Source organism: Macaca fascicularis, chromosome X (genome assembly GCF_037993035.2).
Source record: "Macaca fascicularis isolate 582-1 chromosome X, T2T-MFA8v1.1".
Classification (NCBI taxonomy): Eukaryota; Metazoa; Chordata; class Mammalia; order Primates; family Cercopithecidae; genus Macaca; species Macaca fascicularis.
In genome coordinates, this window is record NC_088395.1 from 114,118,737 (window position 1) to 114,140,283 (window position 21,547).

Below are 21,547 nucleotides of genomic sequence, written 5' to 3' on the forward strand. Positions count from 1 at the left end.
AAGAATGCCATCCCCAGAATGAGTATTTTAATGCAACTAATGCTGCCCAAACTGCTGGGCAGCTACAGCGCCTGCCCAGAAAACCTAACTTGGTCCACAGGTACCCTGAGGTTCCCATACTGGGACCAAGGCAATCCTATAAGTAAAGAAATTCTTGGGCCAGCAAACGTTTGCTAAGAGGAGTTATCAGGTACTCAGAATGGGTCTTGCCAGTGATTTTCAACCAGGATTGGTGCTTCCCACTCTTAGAGAGCTTTTGGAAATGTCTAAAGGTGTTTTAGGTCATCCCAATGATTTGGTGTGCTACTGGCATTTTGTGTTTTAGGGTCAGAGATGCTAAGTGCTCTGCAGGGAGGGGGACAGTCCCTGAATGGAGAAGTTTTTTGAAAGGCTTAGGCCTAGGTGGGTCCCCCAGGGGACCTAGGACCAAAACATACTACTTAGGGTGCCATAGAATGTTCTTTTGGCTATTGAAAGGGGCATGGGAGGGGGCATTGAAACAGAACTAGACCACCCAGAAGGTGCCCAAATGTTCCTTCTCCAGATGTGAATATCGCTTTGTGTCAGAATTCTCCTTGGTGGTTTATTTGTGGCTTGGTATGTCCATTGTGGACTCTGTCTCCATACTGGAGGGTTTAGTGCCCTCTCTTTCCCCTTGGAGGCTTCTGTGAAGTTCTCCCACCTCACATCATCAGTGCCATTGTGGCTTCCAGGTAGCCCTAGCCTTCCAAGACAGCAGTGTTCCCCTCGCTTGTGATCTCAATCTAACTCCAGGAAGGGTGTGCTGGCGACTTATTGGAGCTTTGACAGGCTGCCAAGCCACTTGTCCCAGAGAGGTACCTGGGTGAATTGACAGCCTGGCACAGGGGCTGTTACACTTGTAACACCAGTTGGCAATCACCGGATTGGCTGTCCACAATCCCAGTGCAGCCAAACTGCAAAGAAAACCTCATCTGTCCCTGACAGAGCTCCAGCAACACTGGCGCCTCTGTGACTACTTGGACAACACAAAGAGATGCTCTCAAGTACCCACCAATTTCCAGCCTAACATTTGAATAACTGAACGTCTTTCAGTGTTCATTAAGGAGCTTGTTTGGCAACTGTGGTTGTAAGGATGTTTCATATTCCCAAGCTTGATTCTTTCCAGCCTTTGGGGGCTGAGAGATGCTGACTCCATGAACACACACATTGGAGCCCAGTGTATAAGCCAAAGTCACAGCAAATCAGTGGCAGAAGTCTCAAAACTGATATTTGTGCAGCCCCTACTGATATGTTTCCAGACACCCTAATATTAAAAGTAGGGCAGCAGAGCAGACAGAACCCAGAAGTAGTCAGATTTGTGACTGTACACAAAACACATGACATAGTTCCCCTGCGTGGATACATTTTTCAAGTTGCTAAATTGATCATCTATAAAATCCAGTTATGGTCAAAAGTGAACATTTTGCCAGTAACTCAAGTCACTTGATTTAGATTATGAATCCAGAAATAGTATACTTTTTAATCATATAAAAGTCACTTTTGCTTTTATTCATTCCTAAGAGTTGACAGACAATCCCAAGTGGATCTTCTGACTTATAAGAGAAGGTGAAGGGAGAACCAACACAGTGCCTGGCACTTAGTAAGCATTTAAAAGATAATGTGTTGAGTGGAAGGAAAGAGGTAGGGAGGGAGAGACATGACCTTCTTTTGCCATATGCCTGGCCAGGTGAAATTCAGAAACACCTACCTCTAACCCCCTGCACCTCTCCCCAGGGCCCAGGCCTCTGAGCAGCACTCATGGATCACTTTACTCATTGTGGATCACAGACCCTGGGCTACCATAAAGGCCAGTGTTGCAGGCTTCTACCCAGGACTATATTTCTTTTCTTGGTGTTTAATCCCCCCTCCCATGTTGGTGCTTAGAATAGCTTAGGGCCAGAACCAATCTCCCTCTCAAGGCTCTTTTCTGTCCCACAGGATGTGATGGTAACATTACAGGACCGCCTTTCCCTGAGGTACATTGAGCACTTTGCTCTTGTCCTTGAGTATGCCGGACCAGAACAGAATCACAAGTTTCTGCTTCTTCAGGACAAGCAACCCCTGGCTTATGTAAGTAACTCTTTTTTCCAGATAGCTTTGCATGTGGCCTCTAATGGAGAAGACCCAAGGCACTCACTGTCTGGAAAATTCATGATGCTATGCTCAGTCGGTTCCCAGAAGTCACAGTTCTCACCCAAAGCTGATATTATCCACCTCCAGAGGGCTTTTGGCAGTGGCCTTTGTGAGCTGAGAAGAGCATGAAGATCATTAGTCCTGGTCTCTAGGGGGAAGAGTATGGGGTGATTCACCGCATGGCACCCAGAATGCTGAGATAAGAAGCAGTTGCAAGTCTCCTGTCTCCTGGAAACCCCACATGATAGATTTTTCTGCTTCCTGGGAGAAAACTTGGCCTTTTGCATGAAGGCTGTTATGGAAGGGTCAGGGAGTGGGCCCTACTCAGCCAATTCCCAACTCCCACTTATCCTAGGACAAGTGGGAGTTGGGAATTGGCTGAGTAGGGCCAAAAATAGGCAGCATGTCACCCACATCAATTTACAAGGTAGAGTAGGAAAAAGTATCCGGTCTTTCTAGCCCTCACCATATGGAAAAGGGCTGGGGAAATCCAGGATTGCTGGATAGCATTTCATCAACAGTGAAGCACCAAGAAGTATCAGAGATACAATCAAAGCCAATCAGTACTATCAAGTAGGGTGGGACAGAGTTGGAGAGGAACAGTGGAGGAAATACCTTTTCAGAGCCTACATGAAAGCCAAACAAAACCCCAAATCAGACACAAAAAGATGAAAGGATTTTTGGAAAGAGAGATTCAAGTTTAGCTCTCAGCCAAATGCAATACAGAGACTCACTGGTGGGAAGGAAAGGTTGTGGGCATCCTGCCTGGAGGGAGGCCTAAGCACCTCCCTTAACCCCAAGCAACCCTTTGAATTCAGTTGGTCTGTTGTTGCAAGTGGGATTTTAAACTTTTTTATTATGAAAACTTTCAAACATACACACAAGTAAGAAGAATATAGTATCATTAACCCTATTACCCATTCCCAGGTTCAACAATTATCAATATAGTGCCAAGATGTTTCATCTGTACCTTGAAATAATATTTTAAACCTTTGATTTACTCTAATCAGCAATTTACTCTGCTTGAGGCTGAGCCCCTCTGCAAGGTAAAGGCATGAATCCCACAGCAAGAAAAGAGCCTGAGCCATTGCCAGGAGCCCTCCTTTCCTGTCTAGTGTCTTGGGCTTTAGACCCATTGGTTGATAAAGGTCATGTCCTAGATAAGTGATTTGAAAATTCCTGTTATTTTGGGTCAGAAGTGTGGAAAAGACCTGACTCCTCACTACTTTCCTCTAAGGGTAATATTGGAATCAGCCAGGTGGGAGACAGAATAGGAAACAACAGCTTAGCTCTGCCTCAAGCCTCACCTTAAGGAGCCACTGAGCTGCCTGCCCAACACCCCAGCCATTGATTCCAGATCTCTTTTCTTCTCGCCTTTCATCCCTGGAATTCAGGTGGTACAGCGGACACACTATCACGGAATGAAATGCCTCTTCCGAATAAGCTTCTTTCCCAAAGACCCTGTGGAGCTGCTGCGTCGGGATCCTGCTGCTTTTGAGTACCTGTACATCCAGGTAGAGTCTGGCTTGGGGATACACAGACAGACCAGTGGACAAAGAAGCAGGCAGGCTGTTCTGCCATCACAGTGAAGTAGCTATATAAGTTTTTCCAACCTCCAGGTAGCCCTGAAGGCCCTTTCCTTCCTTTTCTGCTACCACTGTAGGCCATGGCCAAGTTGACTGGCCTGGTTACCTGAGCTGGCTGTGGCTCAAAGTCCTGTCTATTTGTCCACTCAGATCTCATCAGTTTTCAGAAACAAGCAACCCCAGTAACTCTGGCATCCTCACAGGATCCAGTTTAACAAACCCATTTGGATTTCAATGAGTCCCAACCCCCAATACCTAGCTCCAGTATGAGATGATTCCCAATTCAGTTTATCCAGAAACATTTACTAGATACTTACTCTGGGTTAAGCCCTATGCTAGGTACTAGCAATCAGAAGTGAATGAAGAACTGTCCTGGCTCACTAGAGCTTATATGTGCGTGAATAAATATGACAGCAGTAGGGTGCAACGAAGATGAGGGCACTCAGGAAGCATTTTTCCAACTCTACACAAGAGAGGTGGTGCAGGCTTCATGGAGGAAGTGATATATGCATGCTCTTAGCCTTAAAGAATGAGTGAGAGTTTGCTGTGTAGAGAGATGGAATGGAGGGGGCATATCTAAGCAAAGGGCCTTGCATTTACAAAGCCATGGTGGCGTGAAACAGCATGGGATCATGAGAGAACCATGAGTGATTTTTTTATGGCTAGAGTACAGGATGTGAGGTAGGGGGAGTAGGGAATAAAATTGGAGAGACAGGAAGCAGTGGTCAAAGGCTTTTGGTAGGCCAAGGCAAGTATAGACTTTATGATTGAGGCTGGGCAGCGGTTCTTAAAGTGTGGCTATTATAGGTTCTTTGCAATTTCATGCTTCCTGGAGTTGTAGCATCAACATCAACTGGGAACTTGTTAGAAATGCAAATTCTTAGGCCCCAGCCCAGTCCTACTGAGTCAGAAACTCTGGAGGCAGAATTCAGTACTCTGTGTTTTGACAAGCCTTCCAGGGGATTCTGATGCCCAGAAGACTTTGAGAACCTCTGATTTATGATGGTGGTTTTAACCTTAGATGCACATTAAAATTATCTGGGAGGCTTTGGGAAAAATGCTGTGCCCCATCCAAGAATAGTTGAATCAAAATCTATGGGAGTGGGGTCCAAACACTGGTGTTTTTTTAAATTCCTCAAGTGATCCTAATGTGCAGCCAAAGTAAAGAAATTCTGCAGGAGGGTAGGAGAGCAGAAATGATTAAAAGAGAATAGCCTGGTCAGATGAGCAATTTCAAAAGACCACACAGTGCTAAGGAAGTACACCAGCTAGGGAGCAGTGGCAGTTATCCAGAAGAAATGACGAGGGCTGGAACCAGGGCCATGATGAAGGAGGGGGGATGGGTTTCAAGAGAGATTTAAAGGGTAGAATGGATAGGCTTTAACTTAACGAGTGTCTTGTAGAGGTGGTATCATTCCCCAAGTTAGAGAATACAGGCAATGGAATGGGTTTAGGGAAAAGATGAGTTCATTTTGGGAAATGTTGAGTTTTAGGTGCCCATAGGACATACAACAGCACTTACTGAGAGAAAAAAAAACTCAAAGCTTCATCTGTCTCTGATGGTGATACCCAGGGAGGTGCTATGAGACATTGTCGTTGTCCTTTTTGACTGTTCTGACAACCTAAAATGTTAGGAACATTTCCCAAACAGCCTCAGGTTCATTTACCAACCTTCCAGGAGGCAATGAGTTGTGGTTGCTCTGTGAATTTTATAAGTTTAGTTCTCTTTTTTTTTTGCCCTGAATTTCTTAATTCAAGCTTCCAAGGATTACTTTGGTTTCAATATTTTAGAATTTAGTGACAAGATCATGTCCATCCTATCCTTCTGTTTCATGATGATATGGATTTCAGTTGTATTCTTTCTTGTTTACATGTAACAGCTTTATTGAGGTCTAATTGACAAATGATAAACCGTACATGTTTAAAGTACACAATACCATACGTTTTGACCTGTGTTTATACCCATGAAACCATTACCACAATCAAAATATTGAACATATCCAACACCCCCAAAAGTTTATTCAAGCCACTTTGTAATTCACCCCTCCCAGTTCTAGGCTACCACTGACCTGCTTTCTGTCACTATAGATTAGTTTGCAGTTTTTAGAGTTATATAGAAATGAGATCATATGGTATGTACACTTATTTTGATCTGACTTATTTGGCTCAGCATACTGATTTTGAGATCCATCTATGTTGTTGCATGTATCAATATTTCATTCATTTTTATTGTCAAGTAGTATTTCATAGTATGGATGTTCCAGAATGTGTTTATTGATTCACCTGTTGATGAACATTTGGGTTTTTTCCAGGTTTTAGTTATTACAATAAAGCTTCTATGAACATTCATGTGCCAGTCTTTGTATGGACATATGCCTTCTTTTCTTTGGGGTAAACACTTAGGAGTGGAATGGTCTGAGCATATGGTAGATCTATCTTTCTTTAATTTTGTGAAGAAACTGCAATACTGTTTTCAAATGTAGTTGTACCATCTTTCATTCCCACCAGCCATGTATGAGAATTTCAGTTTCTTACATCCTTATCAGCACTTGGTATTTTCAGTATTCTTTTTTTACTTTAGTCATTGCAGTAGTGCATAGTGGCATCCCATTGTGATTTTCATTTGCATTTTCCTAACAACTAATGATGTTGAGCATCTTTTCATGTGTTTATTTGATGTCATGCATCTTCTTGGGTGAAGTGTCTGTTTAGATCCTTGCCCGCTTTTTTATTGGGTTGTTTGTTTTCTTATTGAGTTTTGAGAGTTCTTTATATATTCTGGATACAAGCTGTTTGTTAGATACATTATTTGCAATTATTTTCTTCCAGTGTGTAGCTTGCCTTTTCAGTCTCTAAACAATGTCTTTCGGCCGGGCGCGGTGGCTCAAGCCTGTAATCCCAGCACTTTGGGAGGCCGAGACGGGCGGATCATGAGGTCAGGAGATCGAGACCATCCTGGATAACCCAGTGAAACCCTGTCTCTACTAAAAAATACAAAAAAAAATTAGCCGGGCGAGGTGGCGGGCGCCTGTAGTCCCAGCTACACGGGAGGCTGAGGCAGGAGAATGGCGTGAACCCGGGAGGCGGAGCTTGCAGTGAGCTGAGATCCGGCCACTGTACTCCAGCCTGGGCGACAGAGCCAGACTCCGTCTCAAAAAAAAAAAAAAAAACAAAAAAAAAAAACAATGTGTTTCACAGAGCAAATGTGTGAATTTTGATGAAGTCCGATTTGCTAATTTGTTCTTTTATGGACAGTGCTTTTGGTGTCATATCTAAAAAAATATTTGTCTAACCCAAGGTTACAAGAATTTTCCCCTATTTTTTTCTAGATGTTTTATCATTTACAGTTTTATATTTAGGCCTATGATCCATTTGAATTAACTTTTGTATGTGGTGCAAGGTATCCATCAGAGTTTCATGGTTTTATTTTTTTATTTTTTGCATATGGATATCCAATTGTTCTAGCACCTTTTGTTGAAAAGGCTATCCTTCCTCCACTGAATTGCCTTTGTACTTTTGTCAAAAATCTGTTGTCTGTATATATAGATCTATTCCTGTACTCTCTATTCTGATCTGTTGATCTACTTGTCTGTCCTTATGTCAACATCATACTCTTGATTATTGGAGCTTTATAATAATTCTTGAAATCAGGAAGTAGTTGTTCTCCAACTTTGTTCTTTTTCAAAGTCGGTTTGGCTATTATAGGTCCTTTGCATTTTCATGTGAATTTTAGAATCACCTTGATAATTTCTATCAAAACCTGCTGTGATTTGAATTGGGATTGTGTTGAAACTATAGATCAATTTGGGGACAATTGACATCCTAACAATATTGAGCCTTCCCATCCCTGAACACAATATTTCTACATTTAATTATATCTTCTATAATTTTTCTCAGCAGTATTTTGTAGTTTTCAGTATATAGGTCTTTCACATGTTTTGTTATATTTGTTCGTAATTATTTCGTTGTTTTTTTTTAATTCCAATTTTCAATCATTTCTTGCTAGCATACACAAATACAATTGGGGTTGGGCATGTTGGCTCACGCCTGTAATTGGGAGGCTGAAACAGGAAGATCACTTGAGCTCAGGAATTCAAGACCAGTCTGGGCAACATAGTGAGATCCCATCTCTATACAAAAAGATTTATTTTAAAGAGAATAGAAATACAATTGATTTTTGTGTATTGATTTTATATCCTGAAACCTTGGTAAACTCACTACATTTGGCCCTTCATATCTATAGTTTCCATATTTGTGGGTTTTGAAAATATTCAAAAAACAATAAAAATAACAGTACAGTAATAAAAAATACAAAATGTAAAAATACAACATAATAACTATTTACATAGCATTTTTGTTTTAGTTTAGTTTATTTTGAGACAGAGTCTCGCTCTGTCACCCAGGCTGGTGTGCAGTGCCATGATCTCGGCTCACTGCAACCTCCACTTCCCAGGTTCAAACAATTCTCCTGCCTCAGCTTCCCAAGTAGCTGGGACTATAGACATGCACCCCACGCCCAGCTAATTTTTGTATTTTTAAATAGAGACAGGGTTTCACCATGTTGGCCAGGCTGGTCTCAAACTCCTGACCTCAAGTGATTCACCTGCCTCAGCCTCCCAAAGTGCTGAGATTTCAGGCGCGAGCCACAGCATCTGGCCTACATAGCACTATAGCACTTTTTTTTTTTTTTTTTTTTTTTGGAGATAGAGTTTCACTCTCGGCTCAGTGGAACCTCCACCTCCTGAGTTCAAGTGATTCTCCTGCCTCAGCCTCTCAAGTAGCTGGGATTACAGGTGCCCACCTCCATGCCCAGCTAATTTTTGTATTTTTAGTAGAGACGGAGTTTCACCATGTTGTCCAGGCTGGTCTTGAACTCCTCATCTCAGGTGATCCACCAGTCTGCGCCTCCCAAAGTGCTATGATTACAGGCATGAGCCATCGCACCTGGCCTTATATAACATTTTAATTATATTAGGCATTATAAGTAATCTAGAGGTGATAGAGGTATACAGGAGGATTTGCATAGGATACATGCAAATACTACAGCATTTTATATAAAGGACTTGAGCATCCACAAATTTCAGTATCCATGGGGGTCCTGGAAGAAATCCTCCATGGATACCAAGGGAAAACGGTAGTTGTAGTAGTTTTTTGTAGTAGATTCCACTGAATTTTCTACATAGATGATCATTGATGATGTATTCCTTTTCCACTCTCTCCTATATTATAGTGATATCACTGTGGCTCCCTAGTCCCTTAGTCCATACTGGCTCCACTTTAACAAAATGGGTGACTGGTCTAACCAAGGCTGACTCATTGATAGCTGGGGCTGTGACCCTCAGGGTTTGGGGGTTGTCATACCCTTGGCCAGTAGTTCCTGGAGACCTCCTCTAGGATAGCAAAGGGAAGATTGACTCATCACTATGTTTGTCCTTCAGACACCAAGAAGCAGAATGCTCCCCCATCCCTGCAATTCAGCTCTCACCAGGGGCTTCTGGGCCAGGGCCCTGTGGAGAGTCCCTCCCAATATCTTTCTCCCCTTGTTTCCATCCGAGCTAGTAAAGGAGCCTTGTATGGCTTGAGGGTGAGTATAACCCCCACAAAAAAAAAAAGTGGGAAAGTCTCTTATAAAAGGAGGAAAGAAAGGGAGTGGTGCCATGTCTCACTTCTGCACTGAACTGGACTGTCTGCTTGTACCTTGCCATTGTGTGCCCCTGTCACTGAGAAGAAGGCTATCTAGTATCTGCTGAATGAAGTGAACAGTGTCTCTGAGACCTGAGGCTCCTCTGTTGTCTCTTCTCCAAGGGGAGCTCCTTCCTCTGTCCCTTGATCTAGCATGCCTTACTGATACTATGAGTATTGTCTGGGATGTAAGGGAGTAGATCAGGGGATGGGGAAGGAATGTCTCCTTCAACCGATAGATTTGGACTGCTCTCTCTCACAGAGTCGGAATGATGTTATTCGAGAACGCTTTGGAATGGATCCCAAGCCAGAGATGCTTTTGGGCCTTGCTGCGCTCCACATCTATATCACTGTCTCGACCACTCGACCTAGTCAGAAGATCTCGCTCAAGAATGTGGAGTGAGTTGTGCTGGGGCCCTTTGGAATGAGGGGCGAATAGTTGCGTAGGGAAAAGGTACACTGGTTGAGCTATGCTATGCTTTTCAGAAATGTAGGGCATGGGATGCGAGTGAGAATTGGAGTCCCTCACATCTAGACTATGAAGCCCTAGAGCTACAGCTTCTACTAGGGATCTATGGCTAATGTTATTTTCCCATCCCTGTCCCTTTTTCTTTCTCCTAGTCTCTATTCCTCCATCTCTACCTCTCAGATTCAGTCAGTTTCTGTCTTACCATCTTCTCTCTGTCCCACTTTGCCTCTCTCACTAATCTCTTACTTTTCTTCTGCTTTTAGGAAGGAGTGGGGCCTGGAACCCTTTCTTCCCCCCTCCCTCCTGCAGGGCATCAAAGAGAAGAACCTCCGGAAATCTCTGTCTCAGCAACTGAAGGCTCACCAAACACATCCTTCCTGCGGCACCAAGGTATCCAGAGTAGGCCACTGGACATGGTGCTCCAGGCACTACTGGCCACAGGGAGATCCTGGGTGGTTTCCCAGCAGAGTCTGGTCCTCTAGGGATCCTCTAGACCACTGCTTTTGACTCAGGTGCACATACGGCTTGGCCAGGTGTGGGGGCAGTTGTGGAGAGGAGTCTTCCCCAAGCCTGAGCATCCCAAAGAGACAGCTGAGTGACACATCACTGAGAGAGCTCAGGGTCCTCAAAGCAAAGGGGCCAAGATGCAGGAGCTAATTCTCAGGCCCTTTCACCAATTAGTCAGTGCTGATTGAGCATGTATCGTGTGGAAAGCATTGGACCCTAGGGAGGCACATGTTTTCCATGGAAATGACTAGGCTGGTGTGGTGGCTCATGCCTGTAATCCCAGCGCTTTGGGAGGCCAAAGCAGGAGGATCGCTTGAGCCCAGGAGTTTGAGACCAGTCTGGGCAACATAGTGAGACAGCGTCTTTACTTTAAAAATAATAATAATAATAACAATAAAAGTAAAAAAAAAAGAAATGTACCTTTGTACCTCTAATTCATCAGTCTTAGGATGTGGAATTCTGGGAGACAAAACCCCAGCCCAAGGGGAAGGGGGAGAGTAGGGGGCACAAGACCTGTCCTGGAGAATGGGTCACTGGGTAGAATGGCGAGGGATCAGGTTACTGCCTTCACTTTCTGGTGCTCTGAGAGACTCCCATTGTCTACTTTCCCAAGCCCTGCAGCAGCTTCTCAGCTTTGTAAGATTCAATCTGCATGTGCTTCCTGCCCAAGAAGCAGAAGAGTGGTGAGACGCACTAGAATCAGCATGCAGATGTACACACGGGACGCAATCGCCCCCATACATTCCTCCCATTCCAGATTTCTTGCGTTACCAACTAGCTTCTCTTTTAAGATGCAAATTTCCCCAGAGAGTTAAGCCATTCCCACCTTGCTGTGAATACTTAATCAGATTGTTTTCTTCTCAACTGAGAGTATCAGTGCTCACCACCATTTCCTCAGGTAACATTTTTTTCCGAGGAACCCCAGTGCTTGGGTTGGAAATATGAAGATGAAGAGGGCCTGGTCTTGGCCCCTGAGTCACGCACAGTCTAATGGGAAAACACATGAGTCAGTCCCAACACAGTGCATTAGGCACAGGTGCCCTAGAAGCACAGAGGAAGAATACTAAGCCTAGTCTGAGGGAGGTGGAAAAGGCCAGAGCTGGGTCTTGAAAGACAGATAAGTTTGTCTAGATGAATCCGTGGGCATGGGTCATGGGAGGAAGTGTTTCTCAGGCAGGGAGATCCATCTGTACAAAGGCCCAGAGATATGAGAAACCATGGTGCAAGGACAGAAATGCAAATCATTCAGCCTAAGCAAGTACAGAGAATGCAAGCTGTGTGCAAGGGGTGAAGGTAGGGTGAAGAGAAGAGGCCAGAGAGGTTGGCAGGAGCCAGTTCATGGAGGGCCTTGTGTGCCAAGGAAAGAGGTTGTACTTCGTTCTCAAGGCAGCTGGGAGCCATTGAAGGGTTTAAAGCAGGAAGCTGATGTGATTAAACTTAAGTTTTAGGATGCTCCCTCTAACAGTGTGTGGAGGCACTTGAGGGAAAGAGGGAAACGAGTGTTAGTCCTGAAGGTAACCTGGCTGTCACCCTGACACAGGTAGGAATGTCAAGGCAATGACTGGCTAGAGAAGAGGGATGGATAGATTGGAAAAGGAGCTAGGGGGTAAGTATCCAGATGATCTGGTAACTGGTGGCCCTCACATGAGACGATTAAGGAGTCCAGTGTGACTCACAGGTTTCTGGCTCGATTGCCCATGGGATGCTGATAGAGACCAGGAATGCCTGAAGTGCACGCTTGGGACTTAGGAGTGCTTAGTATGAAAGGTATTGAGTGGGACCCCCAGCTGGGGAATGACCAGCATCTATGTGACTCTAGGGGTCTGAAAGATCTCAGGAGAGAGGTATGGATTAGGTGGAGCATCAGTTAGTTGTAATTAAACCAAAAAGAAAATGAGGGCCGGGCCCGGTGGCTCAAGCCTGTAATCCCAGCACTTTGGGAGGCCGAGACGGGCGGATCACGAGGTCGGGAGATCGAGACCATCCTGGCTAACACGGTGAAACCCCGTCTCTACTAAAAAAATACAAAAAACTAGCCGGGCGCGGTGGCGGCGCCTATAGTCCCAGCTACTCGGGAGGCTGAGGCAGGAGAATGGCGTGAACCCGGGAGGCGGAGCTTGCAGTGAGCTGAGATCCGGCCACTGCACTCCAGCCTGGGCAACAGAGCAAGACTCCGTCTCAAAAAAAAAAAAAAAGAAAATGAGTAAGCTGCATACTTTAGGAATGAAGATCAGGAGGTAGGACAAGACTTTAGAAAGGGAGATGAGATACTAGAGGGAAGAGCTCTCCAAACTAGAACCTTGCTGCTGTTTTATGAAGGGTGTCTTCACATCTCCACAGTGTCACTTGCTGACTGGTGCCTGTCCTAGGATGTTGAGACTCCTCATTGAGAACATGAGTTTGCTTTTCCTGTGCTCCTCAGGCTTCTCATATTTCTGGATGGGTTTTTCCACAGGGTTCTGCAATTCAGGCAAAGCTCCAGTATCTACGAATTCTGAATGAACTTCCTACCTTCACGGGCGTTTTGTTCAACACTGTGGGCCTGGTCAGTGGGGCAGCATGGGGGGATGTGGGGAGGGAGCCCTTTGCTGGCTCTTGTCCTTGGGTGTGGGGGCAGGAGGGGCAAATATTTCTAAAGGCCTTCCTTCCTCTTCCTCCTCCTTCTGCCTCTCCCCTCCCTGGCCCTGCCTCTGCTAAAATGATACAGTGGGAAGAGATATTTGTTTTGAGTATCCCTCCATGACCTTTTTTTGTTCCTCTTCCTTGATTTGGGGGCTCAGCATACTTTTTCCATAAAGGGCCAGATAGTAAATATTTTAGGCTTTACAGGCGGGCCGCACTGGCAACTGTGGCAGCTACTCAGCCCTGCTGTCAGATTATGAAAGCAGCCACAGACAATGCATAAACAAATGGGTGTGGCTATGTGCCAGTAACTATTTATGGACACGAAAATTTGAATTTCATGTACTTTTCACATGTCACAAAACAGGCCTCTTCTGCTATTTTTCCCAACCATTAAAAAAGCCTAAAAACCATTGTTAGCTCCTGGGCCATAAAAAATAGGTGGTGGGTGGGATTTGGCCCATGGGCCATGGTTAGGCAACCCCTGCTCTATTTCATTTTTGTTCCATATACTCCTGCAGTCCCCTATCCTAGGTTTCCTGAGTCCTTCTACTTCTCCCCCTGCTTGCTCAGCACCTTTGCTGCAGGAACAAGACTCTGGGGCAGGGCACAGCTAGTCCCACCCTAAGACTGTGCCCCAGGCTAGTTTACCCTGGTGAAAGGAAATTCAAATCACCTTGCTGATTGGATCCAGGTGCTTGTCTTGCTCCCAGGAGCACACTATCAGCTAGTGCGGCACATCGGTGGAAAGTCACTTATCAAAGTGCCTATAGACAGACACAAGAGGTTCCTCAGGGTGATGCCAATACCAGGGAATGGGCCACCAGAGGACCCAGGCTTGATTGCTTCAAGGAGTCTGTCAAGACCTCTTAAGGGAATCCAGTCCTTCAGGCCGAGAGGTAGCCATTTACATACTGGGATTTGAAGAACACTGAAAGCCCACTGTCCCCTCCCACCTCCTTCATACACTGTCAAATCTTTCTTCCACCCACCTACCACTGCTAAAATTTCTATTGGCCATACCTGCTGGAGTGCCTATTAAAAGGTCAATCTCTGCTTAAGGAGGGAGGCTGCCATGAAGTATCCAATCAACCCTGAACACCTTAGGCAGAGTTACTGTGCCAGTTTAGTTTTTGGCCTGGGTGAGAAGTGCAAGTCTGAGTGGCTGTTGGTGGGGGGAGGGTAAAGACCAGACACAGGATGCCGCCTTCTCAGGCAGAGCACTGAGTGCGGGCCTCAAATGGCCTGCAGCAACAAATGGAAAGTCCCTGGGGCTTGGTAGGGGAGGGTGCTCCAAAGGCCCCCAAACAAACCTCACCTACTTCACGATTTTGCTAGAGCCAGCCCTTCTGCCTGTGCACTTTACTCAACCTGCTGCTGAGGCTAAGGTGTTCATTTGGACCCATAATCTGGGGCTCTATCCCAGGAACCATTTTCTGTCCCAGACCATTTTCCCCTCCAGGTTGTCCTACTGTGGCACTAAACCCCAGATATTTTCAGATCCTACCAGCAGCGTCCAATGCATGTTTTCTATTTCCTCCTTCTGCCTCCTCTCCCCACCTCCTCTACCCTTCTTTCTGTGAACGTTGCCTGTCATTCTTGGGCACCAGGATGAGAAGCAGTCGGCCACCACTCTCCTGGTGGGACCCCGTCATGGCATCAGCCATGTTATTGACCTCAAAACCAACCTCACCACTGTGCTGTCCGAGTTCAGCAAGATCAGCAAGATCCAGCTGTTCCGGGAGAACCAGGGTGTGGCCCGGGTGGAGACCAGCATCATGGATGCCAAGGTAAGCCCTGCTTTGAGGGTCTCCTTCTGTTCAGGAACAGGCCTTGGGAGTAGAGGAAGAAGTAAACTTGAGAAAGAGAATTTGAGTCTGTCAGGTGAGGTTCAGTAATTCTGAAGTGGTTCAACTCTGGGACTCTTTGGGCTAATCTTTCTGTCTCTTCTCAGCCCTCAGGGACATGCCATTTTGACCAAATAATAAGGTCAGCCAGCACTAAGGAATGCTAGGGAGACAGTTCTTCAGCACAGGGCAGGGAAACTGGAGAACCTGGAGCTACCCCCAGGCCACTGCTTCTCATTTTTCTCATATCATAGCACACATAGAAAATTATATTCACAGGCCGGCATGGTGGCTCATGCCTATAATCCCAAGCTTTGGGAGGCCAACCAAGGTGGGCAGATAACTTGAGTCTAAGGAGTTTGAGACCAGCCTGGGCAACATAGTGAAACTCTGTCTCTACAAAAAAATACAAATCTTAGCTGGGCATGGTAGCACACACCTGTGGTCCCAGCTACTCAGGGGACTGAAGTGGGAGGATTGCCTGGGCCAGAGAGGTCAAGGCTGCAGTGAGCCGTGATTGCACCACTGCACTCCAGCCTGGGCAACAGAGTGAGATCTTGTCTCAAAAAAAAAAAAAAAGAAAAGAAAAAGAAAAGAAAAGAAAGAAAAGAAAAGAAAATTATATTCATGTGGAACACTGGAGTAAATGGAGCAGCCCCAGAGACTCTGTCCACCCCAGGTTCTGCCTGGCTGCCCCAGAAACTATAGGAATGAATATCTTGGCCCATCTTTACGCATTCCATGTGCACACCAGTTAGGGGGCCCTGCCATAGGCACATGCACCTTGAGTCATTGAAGAGCGGTTGTCTAAGCATGTGAACAGAACAGAGGGGGCCTGGGAAGAAGGGGAACATGCAGAGTCTTGTCCTTATTTCACCCCCAGAGTCCAGCCCTTCCAGAACCTTAGATTTATTCCCATAGATCCGCTCCTTCGGACTGGCAAGCAGCTGTCGCCTGTGCAAAGTCTGGCAGTCTTGGTCAGCCACCCCCTCCACAGCACTCCTGTTTGAATACCAGTGACCACTGTGGGTGGGGGGCAGGCCTGCCTGCCAGCTGGCGGAAGCTCTAGAGGAGTTGCAACTTTCCTTTCTTAAATGATTTCCCAGGGGGAGATATTGGTAGCAGATTAAGAGGTGGAGTGTTTGCTGTTTCTAAAACAGAAAATTATTTGCTTCATTTTTGTCTTTGTGAAACCCAGAAAGCTTTAATATGTTAATTTTTCCACCTGTGATTCACAGGATTCCCATTGGTTTAGGAACTGGCTTGGAGCCGATGTTTAATTGGCTTGTGGCTACCTCCTCAACCAATGGTTGCTGCCCTCCTCAGATGTTGTTGGGTAAAAAGCCAAATGGACTGGCAGAGAAGGGGGCAGGGAAGACAAGGCATGCAGGGGAGATGTGGCTTCCTGAGAAATAAAAGAGGTTTAAAATAGAGACACAGCTTTCCAACTGAGTCTTCTATGTTTTGAGTGATTCTCAACATTGACTACACAATAGAATTTCCTTAAGTGCTTTGAGAAAAAACCAGATGCCTGGGTCCTACTCTCAGAAATTATGATTTCATTGGTCATGGGTGAAGCCCAGGCATCAGGATTTTTTTTTTTTTTTTCAGTTTCCTAGGTGATTGTGTAATGCAACCACTTTGAGAATGCACAGGCTTGAGACCTATATTACCAGAGCTCTGGGAGGAAACAGGCTGAACAGGGGATCAGTGGGTGTTGCCTGAGTGAGGAGCACTATGCTTATTTCTAGGAGTGATCCAGCCACAGTTGTGGGAATGAATGCTGCCCTAGAGAGGCTACATTGTCATGGGGAGAGACTAGATTCACAAAGACACACGACCTGCCTTAAAAGCACAACATCAGAACATGTATAGAGCTCTGGAATCAGACAAGGCTCAAATCCCAGCTCTACTACTTCCTAGCTGTGTGACCTTCAGAAAGTGTCTTAACCTCTCTGAATCCTGATTCCCTCAACTGCAAAATGGAATGCCTATCTCAAAATGTTTTTGTCAGGATTATTATTGTTATTTTTAATTTTAGACATGGGGGTCTTGCTATGTTGCCCAGGCTGGTCTTGAACCCGTGGGCTCAAGCAGTCCTCCCAAGTCGGCCTCCCAAAGTGCTGGGATTACAGGCATGAGCCACTGCACCTGGCCCATTGTATTAAATGCAAAAATGTACATAAAATGTCTTAGCACACTGCCTGGCACACAGTAAGTACTCAATGAATGAGACCTGTTATTTTTTCAAAAGCAAAACATCAGTAAAGAAAAAGTAATATGAAGTAAATGTTGCAGACAAGTGTGATCTGGAATATGGAACAAAAGAACAGGAAGGAGTTAACTAGATCTGACTTCCCACAAGAGGGTGTTTTAAGCTGGATCTTGAAGTGATAGGCATGAATTAGCAGAGAGAAGTGGGATGTGTTCAAAGGCAAGGAGCAAGCACAGAAATAAGCAAGCCATATGTGCAGGTCGATAAGCATAGTTGCTTGGCTGGAGAGGAGAATAACGAGAAAAGAGATTGCAGAGATTGGGGGTGAGCAGAACAAGTTGGTTAAAAGCCTCAAAGGCCAGTCTGTGGAATTTAGATTCAATGTGGTAGAACAGTGAGAATCCACAGTAGGTCTTTGAGCAGAGGGGTGATTAAATGAAAGTTGATTTGGACCAGGGTGTAAGATGGGTGAGAGCAAAGCTAATGTGGAGCTAGGGCAGTGAGGAGGGGATCATGGCACTAGTCCAGGAGTGAAGGAACAAGGGCCTGTGCTGGAGGGACAGCAGTGGTAATGAGAAAAAAAGAGGAGATGTGAAACATGCGAAATCAGTAAGATGTGGGTGCATATTCTCCCCTGCATACCACTCTTGCACAGACAATGCACATGTCTTATTATTCATAGCCCTTCTGCCTACTTCATGGGTCACAAATACTCTGAAGAATGGTACTATGTGCCCAGCAGAAGCAAAATGGATGGTATTGTGGTGAAAGGAGAAAGGGAAGATTGAGGGAGAAAAAAAGATCAAGGTTTAGATTTGACTGTCATTTAGTATGAACTTGCTGTTGTTGGGAAGCATGCTAAACACAGAATTTTTTTTTTCTTTTTTTTTTTTTTTTTTTAATAAAGAGGCTGGGCACGGTCGCTTATGCCTGTAATCCCAGCACTTTGGGAGGCCAAGGGAGGCAGATTACTTGAGGTCAGGAGTTCGAAACCAACCTTGCCAACATGGTGAAACCCTGTCTCCACTAAATCTCCACTAAAAATGAAAAAAAAATATATATATATATATATATCAGCTGGGCTTGGTGGCACACACCTGTAATCCCAGCTACTTGGGAGGCTGAGGCAGGAGAATTGCTTGAACCTGGGAGGCAGAGATTGCAGTGAGCCAAGATCATGCCACTGCATCCCAGCCTGGGGGACAGAGTGAGACTCCGTCTCAAAAAAATTAAAAAAAAAATTAAAAGAGAAAAATACATGGCTTGCTGGGTGCAGTGGCTCATGCCTGTAGTCCCAGAACTTAGGAAGGCAGAAGTGGGAGAATAACTTGAGCCCAGGAGTTCAAGACCTGCCTGGGCAATATAGCGAGATCCCGTTCTCCACAAAAATGAAAAAGAAAGAGAGAACACCATGGCTCCTTGCCTTCAAGAAGCTTACCTAGCTTGTAGGATAGACATGCACAAATATGGCCAGGCACGGTGGCTAATGCCTGTAATCCCAGCACTTTGGGAGGCTGAGGTGGGTGGATCACCTGAGGTCAGGAGTTCGAGACCAGCCTGGCCAACATGGCAAAACTCTATCTCTACTAAAAATACAAAAATTAGCCATGTGTCATGGCACACACCTGTAATCCCAGCTACTCTGGAGGCTGAGGCAGGAGAATCGCTTGAACCCAGGAGGTGGAGGTTGGAGTGAGCCGAGATTGTGCCACTGCACTACAGCCTGGGCGACAGAGTGTGACTCCATCTCAAAAAAAAAAAAATGCACAAATACATGACACACAGAAGGAAGTGCCATAGGAGAGCTACCAAGAGCATGTTAGGGGAGTACAGGGGAGGACAAAATTCTGGCTGGGGGCATTAAGGAAAGCTTATTAGAGGTGCTATATATCAGCAATATTTGTGTTTAGTGAGAGGTGGCTCTGGGAAGGAATTGGGAAGCTTCTTACTAGAGAATGGCTTCCCTGGGCTCAGTAAGAATCTACCCACTGAGCCAGTGGTGTGCTGGAGCTGGCTCACACAGTGCATCAGAGCCAGCTGGGCACATCTCTCCCCATCTCTTTGTTCAGTGCCATCATGTTGATAGTTTGAAAGCAGCCATGGTGGGTGTATGTACATCAGGGAAATTGGCCAATGCTACAAATTACTACTTGAAAGAACTGGCTGTGGGCTGGGCGCAGTGGCTCATGCCTGTAATCCAGCACTTTGGGAGGCTGAGAGGGGTGGATTGTTTGAGGCCAGTAGTTCCAGACCATCTTGGCAAACATGGCGAAACCCCATCTCTACTAAAAATACAAAATAAGGTGGGCATGGTGGCTTGCGCCTGTAATCCCAGCTACTCAGGAGGTTGAGGTGGGAGGATGGCTTGAGCCTGGGAGGCAGAGGTTGCAGTGAGCCGTGATCATGCCAGTGTACTCCAGCTTGGGTGACAGAGCAAGATCCAGTCAAAAAAAAGGAAAGGAAAGGAAAGGAAAGGAAAGGAGAGGGGAGGGGAGGGGAGGGGAGGGGAGGGGAGGGGAGGGGAAGGAAGGAAGGAAGGAAGGAAGGAAGGAAGGAAGGAAGGAAGGAAGGAAGGAAGGAAGGAAGAGGGAGAGGAAAGGAAAGGAAGAAAGAGAGAGAAAGGAAGGGAAGGAAGGAAGGAAGGAGGGAGGGAGGGAGGGAGGGAGGGAGGGAAGAAAAGGAAAGAAAGGAAAGGAAAGAAAGAACTGGTTGTGAAATGTTTACCAGCACACAACTGCATAGGATACACTGAAGAAGGACTGTCTGAACATCCTTAACAGGGGACATGGAAGTTAGAAATCAGACTTGGCCCATTTCCCCCTAGATAGGCCACTCTGGTCTAGTAATATTCTGTAAGGGTCTGGTGAAATTAAGATGATCCATTCAAAGTAGTTCTCAGCCCTGACTGCACATTAGAATCATATGTAGAGATTTAAAAACCACTGGATGCCCAGACTCTTCCTCCCAGACCATTTAAAATCAGAACTCTGGGGGGTTGGGGCCCAGGGGTATACAGGTCTTTACCACTTCCAGGTGATTCTAATTTGTATCTGGCCTGAGAACCACTACCTTAAGTGATATTCTGCCTTGCTGCCAAATTGGCTGGCTGTGCCCATTTAGCCTTTCCTAGGGCTGTGGAGGCAAGAACCAAATATACTGATCCCTTGGGTCTCTAGACCATCATCTTTTACCCTTCCCCTCCAGGCCTCTGGATTCCATCCTTTTCCTGTTTTCAGGGATGCTAGAGTGAGTGAAGGCTACCCCAGGGAAAATCCTTTTCCTAGTTGGCATCTCAGAGCGCTAAGTGCCTGATAGCTCACAGGGCACCCTGGGAAGGAGATGTGGCTGGAGCATGTCAAATGAATCCCTGCTGTACCTTCTCCTGGCTGGCTCATGCCTCCAACTCCATTCTCCTTTCCTCATGCTACATTTGAAGATGTCCTGGGCATATTAATTAGTTTTCACTCAGCTTACTTGCTCTTAGTGGAGCAAACATGAGGTAGTATTCAAATATCTTTCTTCAAGAGATGGCAGCCCGGGACTGAGGCATACCTGGGCCATTACCATACCCCATTACCACAGAAGCACATAAGGTGGAAAAAGAAATCATCAAAGGAATGTCCCAAGGGATATCTTGTGGCCCAGCATGTCTCCTATTCTCATGTTTGAGCTTTATTTCTCTATTGCTGTCTGTAGGGACAAGCATTACATTACACGTCATGATCATTAAAATCCCATCTAAAATAAAAAATTGTTTTTGAAGGTTTCTAAGGAATCTGTCCAACCTTTTTGTTTGCCTGCTTTTGATTTCATTTTTACCTGTTGGCAAAAATTTCATTTTTCTGTTGGCAAAAAGTGTGTCTGTGTTCCTTTTACTGCGAGCTGCATTTGGCCCATGCTGGGGCCAAGTTGGCTGTCTGGGGATGCCAAGGAGAGGCTCCTGATGAGCTGTGCTGTGCTGAGCCAGCTGGGGATGTGCTTGGCCCTCTCTGTGTACAGGATTTTTCTTTCGTGCTGTTTTATTACTGGCACTGGGCTATATTGGGGGTAAGAGGGGAAACCGAAGTGGTCAATGAAGTCAATCAGCCATTCTCCCAGCCTCCAGTCAGTAATTCTGTCCATTAACCAGCCAACAAGCCAGCCAGGTAGCTCAGCAGTAAGAATGTGAGGCTGTTAGGCATTTTGTCTGTCCTGAGCTGGCTTGTCAACCAGGGCATGAGTGAGTCAGACTGCCCTGCAGCCGGCCAGCTCATTAGTCAGCCAGCCATTCAGCCTCTACTTTGGTCAAATGGTCTCACATTATATTTGTCAGCCAATGCTATTTTCTCAAAGCTGTCTCCAGTTTCTGAAACTAAATTAGTCACACACACACACATTCACACTTACCCACCCACGTAACACTCCAGGACATTCTACGTTTGGGTAGCTCTCTATACGTTTTCCTCAAAGTGCTTATCACACCTCA

General features: G+C 45.7%; 1 protein-coding gene across 2 annotated transcripts in view; it reads left to right on the top strand.

Annotated features, from left to right (window-relative positions):
- Positions 1 to 21,547, top strand: part of FRMPD3 (FERM and PDZ domain containing 3) — a 78,280-nt gene that overhangs the window by 24,623 nt on the left and 32,110 nt on the right. For both annotated transcript variants that reach the window (XM_015444293.4, XM_015444294.4), the window contains 6 exons: positions 1,960 to 2,091; positions 3,549 to 3,668; positions 9,685 to 9,821; positions 10,155 to 10,281; positions 12,854 to 12,943; positions 14,631 to 14,810. In XM_015444293.4, the coding sequence (XP_015299779.3) occupies positions 1,960 to 2,091; positions 3,549 to 3,668; positions 9,685 to 9,821; positions 10,155 to 10,281; positions 12,854 to 12,943; positions 14,631 to 14,810 (786 nt within the window). The remainder of the gene's footprint in view (positions 1 to 1,959; positions 2,092 to 3,548; positions 3,669 to 9,684; positions 9,822 to 10,154; positions 10,282 to 12,853; positions 12,944 to 14,630; positions 14,811 to 21,547) is intronic.